At 42.2% G+C, this 21013-nt stretch overlaps 1 protein-coding gene across 1 annotated transcript; it reads left to right on the top strand.

Moving 5' to 3' along the window:
• The first annotated feature begins 32 nt into the window (after positions 1–32).
• On the top strand, positions 33–20179 carry DHFR (dihydrofolate reductase). The gene is made up of 6 exons (XM_040579908.1): positions 33–206; positions 547–596; positions 3294–3399; positions 5360–5486; positions 18231–18346; positions 20004–20179. The coding sequence occupies exons 1-6, from the start codon at positions 121–123 to the stop codon at positions 20089–20091; spliced, it is 573 nt and encodes a 190-aa protein (XP_040435842.1). The 5' UTR covers positions 33–120; the 3' UTR covers positions 20092–20179.
• Positions 20180–21013: the final 834 nt, after the last annotated feature.

Genomic DNA, 21013 nt, shown 5'->3' with positions numbered 1-21013 from the left:
GAGGGGAGGAGCTATGCCTCCGCCCCGCCCCGCCCCGCCGCTGCTGCGCGCTGCTTGCCCGCTCGCTGCTCGCTCGCTCGCTCCCCAGGCTGCCGCGGCGGGAAGCGGCGGCGGGGCGGCATGGTGCGCTCGCTGAACTCCATCGTGGCCGTGTGCCAGAACATGGGCATCGGGAAGGACGGCCGCCTGCCCTGGCCGTCGCTGAGGTACCGCGGGTCTGGCGGCGTTCTCCCCGCCGGGGCGGCGGGGGCGCGGGTGGACCACAGCTCCCAGCGCGCAACGCGCGGCGCTCGACAGGGCGGGAAAGTGCCCGCGGTGGCGGGGGGGTGGGGCGGCGGCGGCCGGGCCGCGGAGCTCCCCCGGGGGTCGGGCCGGCAGGCTCCTGGCTGCAGGGTGGCCCTCATGTAAGCAGGGCCGGAACCGAAGGGCTGGCCTCAGGCGTGGTACCGGTCCGGCCTCTCCCCCTACTCGATTTTCTTTTCACATCTAGAAAAATGCACCTTATCCCTAATCCACGTTGTAATGCGCTTCATGTTTTCTTGCCAGGAATGAGTACAGGTACTTCCAAAGAATGACTAGCACATCCCACGTGGAAGGTAATGTACTTGTTGCCCAGGTGTGCCTCTACATATTATATTACTTCGTGTGGCATCAATCATGGAAAAGTCTGGTAATTTTACCTTTCCCTGACTTAAAAGCCCTGCTTCTGCCAACAGCCTGCCCTTCCCCACGCTCCCAAGCCTCACAAGTCTGCAGGTTGTTTCGGTTAGATAAAGAAACAGGACATGAGGCAGATATTTTAGGGCTGCAGGTGATTTGTAAAAAAAAAGAATGCCAAAGTCCCGTTTCCCCAACAGGGCAGAAAACTTCATGTACCTGTCCTAACCCACAACTCCAACACTGAATAAGTTAAAAATGGAAATCAGTTTATATGCTAATCAGAGTTTTTTTCAGGCTGTATTAGCTTATCTAACTTGTTTGCTGTAGCTCAGCCTTGGCCATTTGTTCCACCCCTCTGACCTTTCTGGCAGTAATTTTGCTTTTCCGATTGCTGAGCCATCGCAGTACACCAGAAAACCCAAACTGTACGGATAATATACAGCAAGAAAAGTGAAAACGTATGCAGTATATCTGTACACAGCAATACTCAACTGTACTGATAGTGTGCAGCACTAACGTTCGGGGCCAGCAAGGCCCTTGCAGCAAAGTAATATTATAGACTATAGATTTGGTGAGATAAAACAAGTTACTGTGGGGTGAAAAAAAATGTGAAAATCGGCACAAACACACAAGAAGGTAAAAACAGCTAATTTGTTCTCATCAGGTACTTCGCGTACTTGTCTCTGCCAGAAGAGACAAGTCTTGCCACATGGCTCCCATTCCTCTTTCTTACCGACTCTGGTGCTGGATTGACATTTCCTTAAGCCGTTTTACTTCTCTAACCCAGTAGGCTAGGCCGCTGGGTGTCTGCAGGGCCTGGGAGTACAAGGTGCATGGTAGAATCGGGAAAGAGGCATCGGGAGAGGAGGATTAGGACCTCCCTGAGCCATGCAACTGGCTCACTGTGTTTGATGGAATCAGAGCCATGAGAGACAACAGGTTTATCCTCACGTTTCTGCTGCTTCTCTGTTTGCCAGCATCATCACTCTTTTCTGTGTTTCTTTTTTCATGCCCCTGTTAAAACTGCTGACTAGCAAAACTCACTTACTTGCTAAAACTTCTTGGCAGCCTAACTTGCCCTTTTTTTGATTAAGTGACCTGTTCCATATTCTGATTGAAGGTCTATCTATCCATGTTTTACAAGGAATGTCTAGTCTCATTCTGCAGCAGTCTTAAGTGATTTTACTTATGTTTTGGAGACGTGATTCAGCCTCTTGCAACCTCACATACAAAAAAGACAGAACACAAGTATTTTTATATGTCTGCAAGTTGCATCTTACCTGGCACAGATAACCCATAATCAAAAAACAGTGTTTCAAATACAACTAAAAAGAAACATCTAGTTAAATCCTGCCTGCAAATCTTCTGATAAACTGTGATGCTGGATGCTAGGCAGTTCAGTTGTGTCATAACCAGACTTCTTAATGGGTTATGCTGCCATAAGTCTTCACACCATTGACTTAAGAAAGTCAGAGAGTCACTGATTTTTGAAAGTGAGAAGCACCACCTAAACTTGCATTTAGTCTGCATGCATACCTGCACTGTCCATGGCTTTAAATTAGCTATTGTCTAGACAATTCTTTGTTCTGACCCCACAGGCATCCCTTTGTGATCATTTAGTCAGAAAATATGCATGTTTTTCAGAACTTGTACATTTCCTTCAGCAGTGGTGCCAGTGGTCTGTGCTAACATACCTAAATTGACACTGCACTATGTCTCTTGGAAACTTGCTCATGAAGCTTATCTGCCAGAGAAGGGTCTTTAGATATCGCTAATAAACAACTGGAGCATCTATTCTCTGGTGTGGTCTCTCAGATCAAGAAGCAGAGAGGAAGGCTGTGAACATACACTATTTTATTTTTTCTAAAATCTCTCCTGATGATGAGATATTTTGTGAGTCTCAACATCTGTTTATTTCTTTGATAACTCAATTTCCTCATAAAGAGAAACCCTCTTCTTAGGGTATTTGTAAAAGATGATCAGGTTATGAATGTTTGGTCAGAAATGATACTTAGAGTGAAATCTAGAATATGATTGAACACCTATCGCACTTCTGCTTTGGATTTAATTAGGCTGGTTCATCTCCTAAAAGTTACCCTTTCACCTGGCCTTTTTTTTTTTTTTTTTAATTAAATAATGCTCGAAGTTGGCAATTATTCCTGATTGTATAACTGGAACGATGGAACATGAAAAGACAAAGTCGATTACTGTACGCTGCTCAGATTTATAAAGAGAACAATGACATTCTGCTAGTGGGGAAAAACACTAAAAGAACTCTTTTGAGGATATGAGTTGCTCTGACACACAGAGATTAATTTGGTCCTGTAGCTATAGCAGAGCTAGAGTCCGTGTAATGCATGTCATGGGCAGTGACATGCCTTTTTTTATTTTAAGTTTATCTGTGTGCATGAGGCTACATTCGTGTCAACTGACTGACAAGACTTTGAGGCCACAAACAAGTTCTTCTACGGATGTGACTAATTTGAGAATCAGGGCCTAAGCTTGTACCTTTTTTAACTGGTGAAATGAAGTTCGGTACAGGGAAGGCAAGTCCAGCCATATCACTAAACAACCAAACCAAATTTAGGACGGAGCAAAACCACCCTTTAATAAGTGTTTTCTCTCTTACTCAGGTAAACAGAATGCAGTGATCATGGGTAGAAAAACCTGGTTCTCCATTCCTGAGAAGAATCGTCCTTTAAAAGACAGAATTAATATCGTGCTCAGCAGGGAGCTCGAGTATGTATGATGACTAATAGGCCTTTAAAACAAATGAGAAGTCTGCACCTAAAAATACGTGTAGCAATAGATGTAACACAAGTAATGCTAAATGTAACATACTCGGGCATTGTGGGTTACATGAGTGGACAGCAGGGTGGGTTGAGCTGGCTGAACGGCAGAGCTCCGAGGGCTGTGACCAGCAGCACAGAGCCTGGCTGGAGGGGTCAGAGCTGGGTCCAGCCCTGTTCAACTTATCCATCGGTGACCTGGGTGAAGGGGCAGAGGCACCCTCAGCAGGTTCCTGATGACACAGAACTGGAGGAGCAGCTGACACACCAGGACCCTGCGCTGCCGTTCAGCGAGACCTGGGTGGGCTGGAGAGTTGGACAGGGAGGAACCTCGTGATGTTCAACAGGGGCAAGTGTAGGGTCCTGCACCTGGGGAGGGACAGCCCCGTGCACCAGCACAGGCTGGGGGTGACCTGCTGGGGGGCAGCTCTGCAGAGCAGGACCCGGGAGTGCTGGTGGGCAGCAAGTTGCCCATGAGCCAGCAGTGTGCCCGTGTGGCCAAGGTGGCCGGTGGGATCCTGGGGGGCACGAGGAGGAGCGGGGCCAGCAGGTGGAGGGAGGTGACGCTCCCCCTCTGCTCCGCCCTGGTGGGGCCGCATCTGGAGTGTGTGCCCAGTGCCGGGCTGCCCAGTTCACCAGAGACATGGAACTGCTGGAGAGGGTCCAGCAGAAGCTACGAAGCTGATGAGGGGCCAGAGCATCTCCCTTACGAGGACGGGCTGAGAGAGCTGGGCCTGTGTAGCCTGGAGGAGACCGAGAGGGGACCTCATCAATGTCTATGAATGTCTTCAAGAGCGAGTGTCAAGAGAATGGGGCCAGGCTCTTTTTCAGTGGTGCCCAGTGACAGGGCAAGGGGCAATGGGCACAAGCTACAACACAAGAGAATTCCTTTTGAATATTGAGGAAGAACTTCTTTACCTTGGTGGTGGCAGAGCACTGGCACAGGCTGCCCAGAGAGCTGGTGGAGTCTCCTCTGGAGATATTCAAAACCAGAGTGGACACGGTTCTGTGCAACCTGCTTTAGGTGGACCTGCTTTAGCAGGAGGTTGGACTAGATGATCTGCAGAAGTCCCTTCTAACCGTGACTATTCAGTGATTCTGTGATTTTTTCAATGTCTAGTTAGGAAGCATCTCTACTGTTGGTTCCAAGGGATATCACTCGTGTACCTGTAAATTTTTAATTATTTTTTTTATTTCTTTTATTTTGTAATTAATTCACAAGATACAATGGTTGTTACTTTGTGTAATGAATACTAGTCCTAGCTCTACACCAAACAATCTGACAATTGTCAGCAGTCTTTCTGACAGATGTATTTAACTGTATTTCTCTAGATCCTGCTTAGATTGATGGCTCTTAAATCCCTTTTTTTAAGTTTATTTTTATTAGCATTTAGGGAAGAACTGTCCTTTTTCAGAGCTCTCTTCTTGAATCCATCACCCACAGTCATCCAAATATTCTTAAACAAAAATGTCCACTTAAAATGGTTTTGGAGGATGTTGCTGTGTTCTGGGCTAAATATGGGGGGCTTGGGAGATGGGGACTTTTTTTTACTAGTTCGATTGAGTGAAATATTAATGTTCTAGAATTCAGGTAGAAATCTATATTTAATTTTATAAACCTCTACATTTCTCATTTACACTTTTTTAAAAAACATGATATAAAATTTCAGATCTGTAATTTATGCCTTTTAAGTCACAGTTGTGATTAAACTGTGATTTATTAAACAGTCCTGCAGTCAGATGAGAATTCTAACATAGTTTAGCAATAATAGGCATTTCAAAATAATTAACTAATGTGAAACATTTAGTTATTTGTGAATTCATCAAAACATACTGTATGTCTAGATTGTATTGATTATCATGATGAATGGTCCTTTAATTATTTAGTAATAAAACTTTGCTTTTTCTAGGGAAACCCCAAAAGGAGCGCATTATCTTTCCAAAAGTCTGGATGATGCTTTAACTCTTTTGGATTCACCAGAGTTAAAAAGTAAAGTAGACATGGTTTGGATCATCGGAGGCACTTCAGTTTACAAGGTATCTTCAGAGTACTCCTAAATCACTCATGGGATGAGGATGGCTCAAGTTCCTATTACTTGCCCTTTAGGAAGTGCTTTTCCTTCATGTGACCCAGCACCCTCCAGTGCTTCCAGCAGAACAAGTCTTGGAGAGTAAGATTTCAACTCATAAGTTTAAAATGCCTGTCCAAGTAACCAGGTGGTGCTCTTGCTAATGGTCCAGTGTCATGCAGTTATTGTGCTTTTGAGAGCTTTTCTTAAATACCTAAAGTGCTAGTTTTTCAACCAAAACCCATCCCGTAACAGTTATTTTACTGAGATAGTAGACTGTCTCTGCAGGGGATGTGGAAAGAAAGGAAAATTGATCTGGCATTTTTAGCCAGAGTATGACACTATACAGGTGTACAGGTGAGAAAAGAGGACTTAGAGAGAGCTGGCAGGTGGTGGTATCAGCAATAAGAGGAGATAATCATACAAGAAAAGGAAGCACTCACTGTTTTGCCATCCAGCAACCAGACATCCCTACCGTTCCTGCTCCCCAGGTTTCTCTTGGTGTCTAAGGTGTCTTGGTATTCAGGTGTCTGTTAAGTGCCAGGATGACTGCATGTGCCACTTTCTAATCAGGACCATCTCTGCACTGACAAAGCCCTGTATAAACTCTCCTGTTTTCCCACAAATGTAACAGTCTTTCTGTCCTTAGAACTAAGAATTAGCTCTGTAGCAGGGAAGTCTGGCATAAAATGTGTCTTGTGTTTCCCTATGTTTGCTCAGCCATCTTTCTCCCTTTCCGCAAACCTTCCCATTTTCCATTAATATGGATGTAAAGATTAGTCAACTCTGTGCCTCCACCCACATCACTAGAGTAGTCCTTTCAGCCCCTACACAGTCAAAGTTCTGCCCTTTAACTCTCAGTTGATTTTGTCTTCTTTTGTTAGGTTCTTACATAATTTGTATTTATTAGCAAACAGTACCACAAAAGGGATTATGGCCATCAACCCTAGTTCCCTTCATATAAATCAGAAGAATATGGAATAAGGACAGCAGTAAGCATTCTTTCTTCTGAATAAAAAAAAATATCTTAATTAAGACTTGTAAAGCAATTTCTTTCTTTCTTTATTTATTTATTTATTTACAATAAAGGAAGCAGTTCTGCTGTCCTTTAGTCATCATGACTATGCTGGAAAATATATTCCACTTCTTGTTTGGCACTTGGACTTCAGGTGTGTGATGAAAATGCCGTCATGCTCCTGGTAGCAAATTAGGGCTGATAATATGTATACGAGGTGGGAAAATACTTTTTATGATATGTCTTGCCTTTGTTTGCAGTTTGTGCCTTTCATGAACCTCTTCTCTGTTTCTTAGAGAATGCATCTTTTACAGTAAAAAAAATAAAGTAGTTAGATATTTCTAAGGTTGTAAAAAAATAATATGCGTATGTAAATAGCCTGTAAAACACTCTTGTTCCTCTTTTTTTTGATTTATGTTTTATAATCACTATTACATGTGGTGAAGTCCACTATATATTTGATGTCCCAATGCATTCAGTCTGTTAAGTATTATCATACAGAAATAACCTGTCCTTCACTCTCGGCCTTTAAAATGCCTGCTTCCAGGCAGTAAGATTTCTGGAGACATTCTCTTCAGATTGGGCATATCTGCCTGACATAAGTAAGAGACTGGGTTTGGCTTCTGCTTGCAATTCTGCAGGATTCATAGTGTATGCAAAAAAAAATTTACTCCTTCCATATAATGGCCTTGTTCTCATCTAGTGCTGCAAAGACTGATTATTTTTGCTTGTTCTTCCAGAAGTGTCTGTGTTGTAGACTTCCAATTCAACTATTTTTCCAGTGTCTGGCTGTATTTAGTAGAAAACAATGCCATTTTGTAAACTATTACCAATAATTATAAATAGGCAGTTTTGATCAAGGGTTTTTTTGCAACATACTACTTGTGCTGATCAGCATATAGGAGTATGACTTGAAATTTCAACTTTTCCCCCCTTTCATCTACTTGGGCCATTTCAAAGGAATTTTTAATTCATTAGGAAGAAATCTGACAGTTTTATACAGATTTCTGCAATCAAACTAGGTTTGTGATCTTGATTAAAAGGGTTTGATGGAAACCATACATCTCTGCCAAACTGCAGGTAATATTTTTAGTGCCTGTATTAAAGATGCACAGAGGATTACAGTATTATTTCCCTTATACCATGAAGAAATGTGTGGGAAGTAAAATAGCGGTTGGTAATTGAAGCAAATAATGTTTGTTCAGTCCTTGTAGGTATTTGCTTTTAAAGCATTATTTTGTTTGGATGGCTCAAAGGTTTAGAACTGATTGTCCTTATTAGTATAGGCCTGTGATAGAGAAATTACCTGTAACTACTTCAGCAATTAAATGCAACAGGAGTGGTGTGAAACAGGTAGTACTGAGGACACGTCGTTTCCACTTTTAGCACCTTGGGGAGTTTAACCCAAATTTTGGATCTTTCAGACTGGGTAGACCTTTATGAAGACAGACCTTGATGAGGACAGCAGGTCATTCTGGAAAGTGCCATACATTCCATCTGATTGCTGCAGATGATGGTCCCATCCACCATCAACACTTTTCTATTCCTGATCTTACACCTGGCTTCTCCTACTCATTTACAATTAACAGTACTGTGTCTGCTGAGTAACTCCTCTTCTGCATCTCAGCATAGCCAAACAACAGTGCGGTAGAGAGTTGTTTTGCACTAGGAAGAGCTAATCCATTATGATCCCATTAAGAAGAGCACCCAGACTCTGTCAAATGTCATTTAAAAAGCAACTTATTGGAGCTAACAAAGGACAAAATAGTGTAAGTAATCTTACATCCCTGCAACTCCAGGTTGTGTGGCATTGAATGAGCGTCCAAGCCACATGCAGCGTGCTGCACAGACCCTGTCTGTAGAAAGGGCTGCCTCATTTTGGTCACTGAGACTATTACAGGGCTTTCTTACAAGAAAACAAGTCTATTTGTCATTTCGGCTGTCAAAAAAGGATGTTGACATGAGAACTTCTTGCCGTTCTTTTAGATAAAGGCAAGGACATGCAGGCAGTATAGTTGTCAGTATGAAGTAGGAGCAGCCTGCTGGCTCCTTTGTTGCCATTTTCTGGCTGAGCTTATCCCGTGGCCAAGGAATATGCACAGCACAGTACAGGCCTGGGTCTGTTCAGGTTAATTGTTTTGTGGATCGCTGAATCCTTAGTGTACAGTGATCTTTCAATCAGGATCACTACAAAAGGGAACGGTAAACTCATGCATGCACCCATTGCACTTACTTCAGGTAGGCTGCTTTGACAGCCTGTCATAGGCTGTTGTGGATGTCTTGGAGGATGAGTAGGAAGACTGGGGTGTAATAGCATTCTTGGAGTCTTCACTGTATCTGCTCTGCCCTGGTTGATCCTCAGCCCTTGTCACAGGGGTCAAGCTTAGGCTGGAGGCATAGGGATTCCCCAGAATAGAGGCAGAACGTATTGAATGTGAGGGCGCATAACTGAGGCCATCTGTCAAGAGCTACTACAACAGCTTTGCCATTGCCAGATAACAATTCCAGAGTCTGTATCATTAAAGAGCATGGTTTATTGTCCTGTGGAGCCTTTTAACATAGCTGCTAACTGTAGCAACTTCTGATCAGTTAATCAGTTTGGGATGGGGGGGTCCACCATGATCAGGATTGTTGTCACTGCGCTCCTTGAAGCAATCCTCCAAGCTGTGTTTCTGTAGATGGTATGGTGTGGCAGTGTTTGCGTGATCTGCCAAGCCTTTGCTCTCTTTGGTTTCCCACACCCACGTCCCAGCCAGATTCCAGACACAGGGTAGCAAGCCAGAAAGTTTAACAAGGGTGGCCTGTGAATTGAGGCAGATTCACACATGTTTTCAGAGGTTTCCAAAGAACCTCAGACTAAAAATGGGTGCTGGCACCTGTTTTCTGCAAAGGGTAGTTCAAGATGTTTGAATGCCTGCCTTATTTGAAATACTGCGTCACCTCTGTGCCTCATGCTGCCCTGCCAGATACCATGCTGAAACACAAGCCTGGCTTATCCTCATCCAGGGAGTTATGCTGAGATAGAACATCTGCCCAGCTGCCTGAGTGCAGAAGAGCATTCTTCGGGACATGTGTCCACCCTGTCTCTCAGTCTCATGTACAGATGGCTGCTATACCCTGCCCAGCCCCTAAGAACTGAGGCAAGCAAAGGTGCTAGAGCGTGTGTTCCTGGATGGTATTTCAGAACAGGATGGTGCCTTCAGCAGCAGCAGGGCGAGGAATGGGATGGAGGCAAGAGACTGCTATTGTTACAACCTCTTCTTTGTAGGACTGCAAAAGAGAGAGGAGCAAGACTGACAGCTTCTGAACATGTATAAGGACACAGTGCAGGGGTCTGTTGCTTATGACCATCTTGCCTACTGCCCCTAGCCTCTCAAGGACACAGTACACTCAAGGGTCATAGGAGTGTTGGCATAAGCTGCCTCCAGTCCTGTGAAGAACAGAGAAAGGTGAGTCCTGAACAGGGTGGCCATCCAAGTCCTCATGTAGGACTCAATTCATGCTGTAGAACACATTCATGCTGCGTTCAACAGCATACTCTGGGAAACTGTCTCTTCTGAGCCTTGACCTCTGCCACAGGAAAAGGCAGAGCAGCTAGACGTAGTAGGCGTTTTGGCAGGGATGGGGAGAGCTGAGTAGTGTACTGGTATGATAATTGGATGTGAGAGCAGACAAGGTTTAAAACAGCTCCCACAGTCCACGGAGAGTTCAAAGCCATGTGCAGCCTTCATCTTCTTAAATTTGACTTGACAGTGATCACCTCATCAGGTTTATGATCACCTGATACAACCACAAGGTAGTACTGTTGCCTCCAGGGAAGCTTTTGGACTTCTCACAGCACAGGTGTACAAGTTTCATTTCTTTGGATCTCAGTGTGATGCTGTACTGGGTCTTCTGCACTATTCTGGATCTCCTAAGTTCCAGAAGTAATTGGTGTTGCTGTTGATGGTATGGATGAGGAAGGAGTATAACAGCCCAGCAGTGGCCAGTAGGTCACAGCATTTATGAAGCCAGTATGTGTCATGAGAGGCACTCCATGATTTTGTGTGAGCACTTGATGTTTTGAGACTCCTGTCTCATAAGTGTTTGTTGTGTGCAGGAAAACTTGTGGTGGTGACTCACTCATTGATTCTGGCCCTTGAGTCCCTATTAGCTATTAGAGCTTATTGGACATGTTCCTGCAGCAGGTTTTCTGCCTTGGTTTTACCCCCAAGAAATTTAGTACGTGCGTGCCAAGATTGCTGCCCAGTACAACTAAAGCACGGTGAATGGGGACATTTGGAAGATTCACTTCAAAACCACATTTCTGTTCTGAGTTAAGACACTAATACAGATGCACTCTTTGTGGAGGTATTGTCTTTTAATTGAGGAGTTCAGGTCTTAGCTCTGACTCTGAAAAGTAGTGCTACTTGGACATCCTAAGGGGGTCTGCTCAGTATAAATTATATTAGTCTCTTTTAACTGGATTCAAACTGTGTCTTTTAGACTGATTTAAAACAACATTCAGATTTTACTAGGAATAGGAACTGTAAGTCCAGCACATCCCCAAATATTAAACAAGGACTTTAAAAAAAATGTAGATTTATTTATGTGGATGGTATGATCTTATGATATGTTGTTTGTAAAGTGTTTGAAATAAATCTGGCTTTGTAAAAATAAGCAAGAACAAATGCCTAACAGTGAACCTACCGGGGAAGGGGGGTGTGTGGGGGTGTGGGGACAGACGGACACGACACCCAAAGTAGCAACAAAACTTAAAAAAAAAGAAAAATTTATGACTCAGGTCCTCATAACCAAGGCCTCTTTAGTAACACCAGAATAGGCTATATGTCAAATGGGTTTTCACCTTGATAAAACAGTTTTTCCTACAGCATCTCAAACATTTAGAATTGTCTCTTCTAATTTATATGTTCCTGCTCACCTTGTTGCTTTCTCAATGCCACAGAAGTAAACAATGACACTCAAGGTCACGTTGCTGAAGTACAGAATTGTATTCATGTATTAAATTTGGAGAAGAAACTTGTAATTTCATAACAGAACAAAAAGTTCTTTCATAAGAAGTTTGGTTTGGTTTGCTGTTTAGTTAATATCTGTGCTGGCCGTAACAGAAAATGGATGCTGGTGATAAATAGCATTTGGGGATTTTCTTCAACAAAGAGGCTTGAGCTGGAAAATTAAATTTCCAGGGGTCTCCAAGGGAAAGTTTTATCTAATATTCATGTTCAGGTGTCTTTCTGTGTATTAGTATTTGACATATTGTTTGGTAATCTACCCTCTTTCATTCTTCAAAATTACTGAATTATGAAGTTGCTGTTCATATTTAGTGTGGCAAGTCTCTTGCAGATGATTAATTACCCTCTTAAACAGAGTTTCTTGACTAAGCATATAAGCTTCACTGGGTTCTGAGTGCCCTGAGTGGGTTGTGAATGCCACATTTGCTAAGCTTCAGATCTTTGCTGGACCATAAGGATCACTTCTTTAGAAGAGAGAAGTATTAACAATTTGAGTCACTAGTTTTATCATGATTTTTTTTAAGCCTGCCGAAACTTCACTAGCTAATACTAATATACTAGAACATACATTATAAAGATTACATTTTAGTATGTCTGAATTTCTTGTAGACTATAAAAGATTTAATAGTAAATTTTCTACCTTGCCTGCATGTAAGACAAAATGATTTTGAGCTGCATACCTAGTGGAATGATACTAAGTTGTGTGACTGTTGGAATGGAGACTAACATGTATGCTACCATGTTTTTGAAGTGTTGCATTCAGCCTAAGATGTGACTGAGGATTGAGATCCACTTACAAGGGAGCTCTGCAGTCAGCTCATTTTTCCATGCTCACATGCTGCAAGGAGCAGGCTCCTGTGAGCTGCGTGATGCTGTTGACGTGGTGGGGCATCATGCTGCAGGCTTGAAGCATTATTCCACTCTGGGAGCAACTAGTGCAAAAAGCTGAGCATTGCATTGGCTTGTCCACTAGTTCTGTTTCAGAGTGAAGTAATTAGTATGGCTTAATCCTAACTTTACCTTATGTAAAGTGAAGACTGAAGGTCTGGTTGCATCTGTACCGCTAGGCTCATGATAATGTTATTTGCTTGTGCATGTTTATGGTCCTGAGCAGTTGTTTCCAAGGAAGGTTACTGTCTTCTTGGCATATATGCAAACTAACTCTCTTATTTCATTACTATAATGTCACAGAACCATTCTTTATGGAAGATTTTCCCCATGTGTAGTTGTCTGAACAAAAAGATAGGAACGAGAAGGCAGTTTTCCTGTGTTACTGTGGTCTTCTAGGTGTTTTTTTAGAAAGGGTTTGAGCACTCTGGGTGCAGTTCCCTAATGCCCGTTTTATATACGTGGCAGGGTCACAGCATTACAGCTGACAGCACTGTCCTCCCATAGAGATTTATGTTTTGTAAAAGTATGTCTGTGACTACTGTAGTCATGCTTCTGGTGGCCAATACTTCTTGTTCTTACCTAGTTATAAATAAACTTAGAGGAAACAGAACTACAATATTAGCAATGGACTAGTGGATTAACTAATAATTTACTTTAAAAGTTTAAAAAACTTTAATTCAGCATCTTTATACTTTCACAGACTTGAGAGGGACATGTCCAGCTTTTCCAGTAGAACCTTCAAAGTAAACTCTCAGGATTTTTAATGTGGAAACAAAGGCGTAATTACTCCTTACTGCTCTTACTCCTTAACAAGCTTTTTGTGTGCTCATTCTTGTGAGCAAACATATTGATTTGACATTCTTCTGGGAAAAAATAATGACTAAAAGAGGTTAATATGTGAGTCAGTTGCAGACACAAATCATGCAGCTATGAAAGGTTGTTGCTTTTCAAGTTCTTTTTCAAAGATACTTGCAGAGATCATAGAGGAAAAGATTTAAAAGACCCTCTTTTGAGACCAACTCGTGGAAAGGTCTAGTGACTAAAGTGTATCTGTTTATGCAAGGGCAAAACGGTCAGGCATTTTGGTAACAGTCATAGCAGAATTTTGTTGTACTTGCCTTTGTTCCTGGCAGAGAACTGGTCATGCCGTGTCTCCTGCCTCACTAGGCAGTGTTGGTGGGAAGAAAGGATTTTTGAAGGTGTTGATTCTCTTGGTTATCACCACAACTCTCCTAATAGCCAAAGTTTGACCTAGGTAAGGTCTAAAACTTTGTGACATTTTCAGCTGTGAGGGTTTTTTTTAGTGTGTAAAGTATATTTCTTTAATACTCTTGTGGCTTCAGAATAATCCAATACATTTTAAGGGCTGAAAAAAAGAATGTAAATAAACAGAATGTTTATTTTGAAATTTTCTCTTTTATAGAGTTCTCATACTTTGTTTGGATTGACAATGTTGTTGTCTAGAAAGACACCTGAAAAATAAGTGCCTCGTGTAGTTACTTTGGCTGATTTACTTATTTTATGTAATCAGTAGAAGATGGAAAAGCAGAAGCAGTGTGTGTGTGTGTCCTAAAACCTGTGAATCTTTAAATGAGTAGGAATAATTGGTCCCTTCTACAGCAATTGGTTGCTATGTCCACTAGTGTACAGTGGTTTGGTGATTAGGTCTAAAGAAGATTAATTTTCCATATAATGCTTCTGAAACTACGTGTAATACACAGCTATTATTTGTTCTAGAGTTTCAGGGCTGTTTTAACCTGTGCTCTACCAAGAGGAACTAATTCAAGGCAATGGTCCTACACATGCAGATATAATCTAATCTTACATGGCGGTCAGTTCAATGCAGCTGGAAATTACAGGGAAGGTGGTCTTTACGTCATCTCTTTTTTGCTTTGTGCTTCAGATTCAGGCTGAGGATTTCCTGGAAGTGAGCAAAAAGATGAGGGTACGCTAAATGTTTCACAGGGTTGTGAAGATAATGTGTGCGTAATAAAAGACTGGTTCACATATAGAGTTGACATACCTGGGACAACATGAGGGATCCTGACAGCTCTCCTGTCCTCCCTCTTCTGAAAAGTAATCTCTGCTTGAGGAGTAGTTCTGGTGATTCTGAAAGATAAATAGTCATGGTTCTAATAGGCTGTGCTTTAACGTGAACCAGAAATCAGCACTGCTTTTCCCTGTTATGTCAGGAGGTGATATCTTAAAATGTTCAGTAGCTGTTACTCAAGTTGGTGAGCCTGTGTGGAGAGCAAATACATATGCAACAAAAGGAGAACCAGTCCAGGTACAAGTACAGGCCAAAGATAACTGAATGGATTATGAGGGAAAAACACAGTAAATGAAAACCATACCAAGAGTGACTTTGAGACCCAGTGTCTCAATGGAGTGTGGGTAACATAATGACCATGGAGTGAGGAGGCAGATTTTTCAAAGTTACAGAACCATGAGCTCAGACACATCATCATTTTGTTTTAAAAATCCCCTCCTCTTGCCCTGGTACAATTATTTTTCACAAGTTCTCTCTTACTGCCTTTTCCATCATGTACATTATCCTCACATTTACAATATACACAAAACCAAAAAAGGTAGTACTGATCTCCTACTTATTGGAAATGTTTTGTCCATTGAATATTGTGCTAACTTCCCAGAGTATCGCCTGATCACTAGACATATATTCAATTGTTGCACATTCTGTTTAAATATTCAAGTTTATTTACATCTATACCTTTGTATTTTGTGTATGTTACATTAAAACAAAGTCATATTCACCCTGTTCTGTTCATTAGAGTAAATATGCATAATGGGTATCTCCTTGATTAAATTCAAAGTATATCAACATTCTATCAAATCAGCACTATACATCCTCTAACTTGTCTTCTGTACCAAAAAAGGTGGTGAAACTGGGAAGAGTGGCCTGGACATGGCAAGAGTGAACTGAATGTCTGTGAGGAACTAATTTAATCCTCATGAAAATGCCAGTGTTGTGATAAAGCTCCTTTCCCATCCTGCCAGGTCCATAGCAGTCGTTTGCAGAGGCAGTGTCAGAGTCCAGTCCTCTCTGAATAGGTTCTTTTAGAGATCCATACATGGAAAGTTTCATGTTTGACACAAAATTTACCTATGTGAAGTTTTCTGAAATTTCTGTCAGGGAACATGGAGGACCAGGTGCTCCCAAAGGAACAGGAGCTGGAACCCATGGGCAATAACCTGACTGGCATGACAGGGACGTCACCAGCCAGGGCTCGTGGTGGTGAGGTAGGTCCACAGGGCAGGATCAGGCCTCATGAAAGTAACCAGAGTCAGACATAGCCCTGGAACAGCCAAGGCTAGCTGTCAGGCTGTCATCCCACGACATGATTCAGCTATGTATTTAAATCCCAATATAAGTGAAACTTAGACTTAGCAGAGCAGAGCAACTGAAATACAAAGTCAAATCACTTTACAAATGTGTTTCTTCTTGCCCACCTCTGTAGTATACTCCACTGTCATGGCATGGGGCATTCCCAGCTGCTGAGAAGGAGTATGTCGGCTGAAGCCAGCTTGAGCCTGTTGCTCTTCTCCCAAGTTCCTTTTGTGTGTTGTGTGGTATTCATGGGCCATGTGCACACGCAGACCCCCAGAGCTGGTCTGACTAACTCAGGAAGTATCTGCACTTTCTTTTTTTTTTTTTAATAACTTGGGGACAAAACAGTTACACAGCTGATCAGTTCGCTCAACTCATGCAACTATTTATCTAGAACAGTGGTCACCCTCCAGTCCCTGTCATGCTTCAGCTTTCTTTGCAGTATCTGTGGTCAGTCACTCTGTATGCCCCTCCTAGGCCTGTCTTGGTGGTACAGAGTTCTTGCTGAAGCTGAAATCCCATAGAGCTGTGTAGGAAGTTGATTTATTCTTCTACTACAAAAGTATTTCTGTTTACAGAACACGGTATGTTTTTATTTGCGAAGCAGATTATTGTTCTTCTGTCAGTCTCCAGGTGTATGTTTCTCCTTCCACCCTTATTTAAAGAAAGAAGAAATGTGGTATTTATATACAAACTGGATGAACACCAGTGCAATGTTGTTGGATGCTGCTGTGCTGTGACTTCACCTTCCATTTTAAGCCATTCTGTAGTAATAGAGCAGCTTTTCTAGAAAGTAACGTCTCAGCAGTGATACCAATTAGTTTTATTGGATTATATTTGCTATTACTTAGTTCCTGTACTTGTGGAAGTAGTACCTAATAGCATGCTGCATGGTGAATCACCTTTAACAAAGAACATTGATCATTGCCAATTTAAGGGAAAGGGAGGAGCAGCTATAAGCTTTTCAAATACGCATTATAATAAGCACCAGTATAGCTTTTAATAGGATGTTTTAAATGCCAGAAAGTCTTGAAGAGGTCACTTTTCAGTCTGATCTGGAGACAAAATGTACTTTTTCAACTCCTGAGTTTGTATGAATTTGTAAGTCAGGAGCTCACTTAACAGGTGTCTCCCTTCATAACTTTTTTCATCCAAGGAGCTTGGAAATTTTCTTTGTTGTTGTTGTTACGTTACTTTCAACACATATTATCACTTTGCCATAATCCAGAGATCAAACTCTGAAGTTAATTTGATCACTGGAATTGCAAACTAATGCAGACTAAAAATACATTATAAATCCTTAGCAGTGTTATTAATGAAACATCGGAACAGGTTACCTTGAGGTATGGGCCTCTCCCACCGCTCAAAGCGGTGTGATTCAGAAACTGCGTGTTGACATGAGCCCATAATGCTCCTTCTTCTCACAGGACTACTCAAAATTTTTTCTTCATTTCTATGAGATGCCCCAAGCTCAGAGAATAGGTATTGCTGCCACTTACCAGGTAGAACTTGCACAAGATTAAATTATCCTTTTAGAATACTTTTGAGCAGAGTCCAAAATAGGAGATTTAGAGTTCAATTTTCACTACTTTGCTTAAATCCCATAATACATAAAATAGAATAACTGAGTTTCAGTTTTAGATAACGTATTTGGTGTGCAGTTTACAAGTAGAAAATGTTGATGCCAGGGAAGTTCCAAATAAATGACTCAATAGCCAGAGTGACTGTTAAGCAGGTATTTGTTTATTCAGCACTGGGTGCTTGGGGGATCGCTCCTCCTAACACAACACACACTGCACACTTTGCTAGGAATTTATGCAGCATAAACATCCATATTCGTGGGAAGGACAGACATAGTTATAGGGGTAGAATATTTCTCGGAACATAGCCATTCCTTCTTGGGCCTGTGCACTGTCTCCTGGTGGTCTTCACTGAGGGTCTTAAAGATGAAGGCTTAAAGTCTTCCTCTGTGTTGAACTTTTTACTTTGTTCCTCAAAGCATGTGCAGTGTCTTTGCCGTTGTTCAAACCAAAAAGCCGTTCTAACCAGTACACTTTCTTACCTGAACTACAGCACTAATTCCTATTGGCTATGTCTGTTCAGGCAAGGACAAGTTTATCAAGACACATAATTTCATTAATATTTTGCTGACTTGTTGTTTCCCTCTTAACTCTTTACTTGACTTTTTCAGTATCAATGTGCCAAGACTCTTACCCCTTGGTTCTTTTTGAATGCTGCCATGGTGATGGCTGGTGCAGGCAGAACAAGAATTTGGAGAGTTCATAAAGAATGCTAGTGTTCCAAATAAGGATTTACAGTCTTACAGACCTCAAATAGTGTTATAAAACAAGGATAATAAAAATTTTAATAAACATCACTATTTCATGCAAGGTTGAGCTGTTTTGCAGAGGAACAGCTCAATTTTAATTGTTTCTATTGTTTCTAAAGGCAGCAATGGAAAAGCCAATTAATCATCGACTGTTCGTGACAAGAATTTTGCAGGAATTTGAAAGTGACACATTTTTTCCAGAAATCGACTACAAAGACTACAAACTTATCAAAGAGTAAGTATCAAGATGCGTTCTAGCTTGTGTTCAGATGGGAGACTTAATAATCAAATTTGAATGTGTGAGAGTCCTATTAGGGCCATGTTCTGTTCAGAGTTACAGGCGCTTTTCACTGTATTTTTTCCCCAGAGTCATATTTTATTTAGAACCTGGAATTGCACCACAATCAGCTCAGAGGGTTTATTGGAACTTGTGTTCTGCAACCTCCCCATAATCTTTACAGTAAAGAATTGTATCTGTTGGTTTGCTTGAAAAATAACTTTCTTACTGTTTCTTATTTTAGAGCTACTCAGATATTTACTAAGCTTTGCAACTCTCAGTATGTTGTTAGTCAATGGTATTTAGTTTCTCAGTGTCTTTGATAAATTGCCAAATTAAATGGGTTTGAGCAGGGAGGGTTGAGCCTTTATAGATTTCTAAGGTTATTCCTTTCTCTTGAGAAAATTACTTCTTCCTAACAAACTTAGTAGGAACAAGTATTGAACTGCAAGTTTCTGCCATTCACTGTGGTTTCTTCCATGTTACCCTTGTCATATTCCAGTCATACTTCTGTGTCCTCTCCAACAAGTTTACATCCAACAGGCAGTAAGGAGGTGGCAAAAATTCAGGTGTTTGCCTCAAGAACCAGCAAGGAAAGGACCTCTTCTTCATCGTCGTCTTCATCTTCTGCTGCTGCTTCTTCTTCTTCTGCTTCTTGCTACTCTCGTCTTGGTTCTCAGCTGGTTACAGACAGTAGTGGAAGAAATAGCAAGTCAAGCTGTCTGCACAGGGCACAGGAATGGGTTAGCACTGAAGTGGGGAGGAATAGGTAGGGGCAGGGAAGAAAGGTGTGGGAGAGACAGACAAGGTGAGTAGAGAGGGTAAGTCACCTTGTTCAACTCTTGACACATCCTGAATTGCACTGTGCCATATCATGAGCCTGCTTTAGTATACTGATGTCAGACGCAAAGCTCCCCTTCCTACCTCTTGGCTGTCTCTCAGGTATTGGTTTTGGCCAGCGTACTGCAATCAGAATTTGGCCTTGAAACATGAATGTATAAAATAGCAGGTAGTTGCCTCGCTAAAGTGGAAACCTGATAGAGTAAACATAGTGAACAAAATTTCAAATTTCTTTCTCCTTCAGTGTTACTCATACAAAATCCTTATTCTGTCACAGGGAACTGAAGAGATTTTTGAGAGTGTCTATTAATAAAAACTGGTTTAGTAAAACTGGAGTGTAGAGGAACACTTTGCATGGTAGCAGTCAGCTACTTTAAAAAGCTGTCATAGAGTTCTAAGAAATGCTTTACTCATGAAAATCAAAGCAAAAAAATCCAAAAGTGTTATATATCTCTTCTATATTTGCAGACATTTTAAGTAACGTGTTGGAGACTTTAACAAGAACGTGGAGTTTTTTGATTAAGCCAAAAAGGAGGGGTTTTTTTTGCATCAGAGTGTGCTTTAAAGATTTAAAAAGATATGCATACAAGTTGCTGATAGTAGTTAACATGATTTTTAAAAATAGTTTGTACTTAGTATACCTCTTGTAAGGATGGTATTTTTGTCTCCTTCTCAAACAACTCTTCTAATTGATTGGATAAATTACAGGTCATTTGTAATAATGACACTTTTATCTACTTGTTGGCTTTTACTTTTTCTTCTCCTCTTTCTCCAGATACCCAGGTGTTCCTGCTGATATCCAAGAAGAGAATGGCATCCAGTACAGATTTGAAGTGTATGAAAAAGTTGTCTTGGCACAGTAAATGAGGCTTTCTGTACTTTCATGTGAGAGCAGGCATTTTAAATCATGAGTCTTTATTGGGTGCAAATACATGCTAAATTATTGAGAGAAAATCCTGCCTGATGGTACAGTATCTCAGTAGTGAACGCTTCCAAAAACACACCCATGCTTTGAATATACACCCTGCAGTGGAAACATGAAGGGCGGTCAGCAGCATGAAAGAGATAGCAGTAAGGAATACCACAGCTAAGGTGGCATGAGACCTTGCACTGATCATTACAGTCCGTGGCGGCATCCCTAACAATTCCACAGGTAATGAAACTCATTAGAGTGCATCTGAACTTTTCTCCCTAAACAAAGAGTTAGAGTATCTCCTGATTCAAAACATCCAACATTCAAAGCATCACAGCTCCTGAGTTTGACTGGAATGGTATATACATTTATAATAATCTTTAACATGTAATGGTGTAGAGGAAAACATAAGCAAGCATAACAAGAGAAATAGTCTGGAAGTCTTGGGCAGCAGGTGAGGGATCCATCGATCCCTTATGGAAGCCCTCTTGGCATCCTAACCAACCAGGGTACAGAGTCAACTTCAAGCCTTTTCGCTGAAAACACTAACTTAAAAATTAACCTGTATGGCGGCGCCCCCCGCGCGGTGCCGGGCAGAGCCCCTGTAACCCCCGGCTGGTGGGGCGAGGCCCGGGCAGGGAGAGCGCTCGGCAGTTCCCTCCCGGCACAGCGGGCTCCGCCGGGGGAAGCCGGGGGCCTTTGGGGCCGGCCACAGCAGGGCAGGGCGGGGAGAGATCCCCCCGGCCCTGACACACACCGTGTGCTGCCCTCCCCCGCGGGGCCCTCCCCGGGCGGGGGGCACGGCCTGCCCGGCCCTGGGCTGCCCGCGGGCTGCCCTGCCCGGCCCTGCCCGGCCCTGCCCTGCCCTGCCG

Source organism: Falco naumanni, chromosome Z (genome assembly GCF_017639655.2).
Source record: "Falco naumanni isolate bFalNau1 chromosome Z, bFalNau1.pat, whole genome shotgun sequence".
Classification (NCBI taxonomy): domain Eukaryota; kingdom Metazoa; phylum Chordata; class Aves; order Falconiformes; family Falconidae; genus Falco; species Falco naumanni.
The sequence above is the reverse complement of the archived record's forward strand: the minus strand, read 5'-3'. Positions and strand labels throughout refer to the sequence as shown.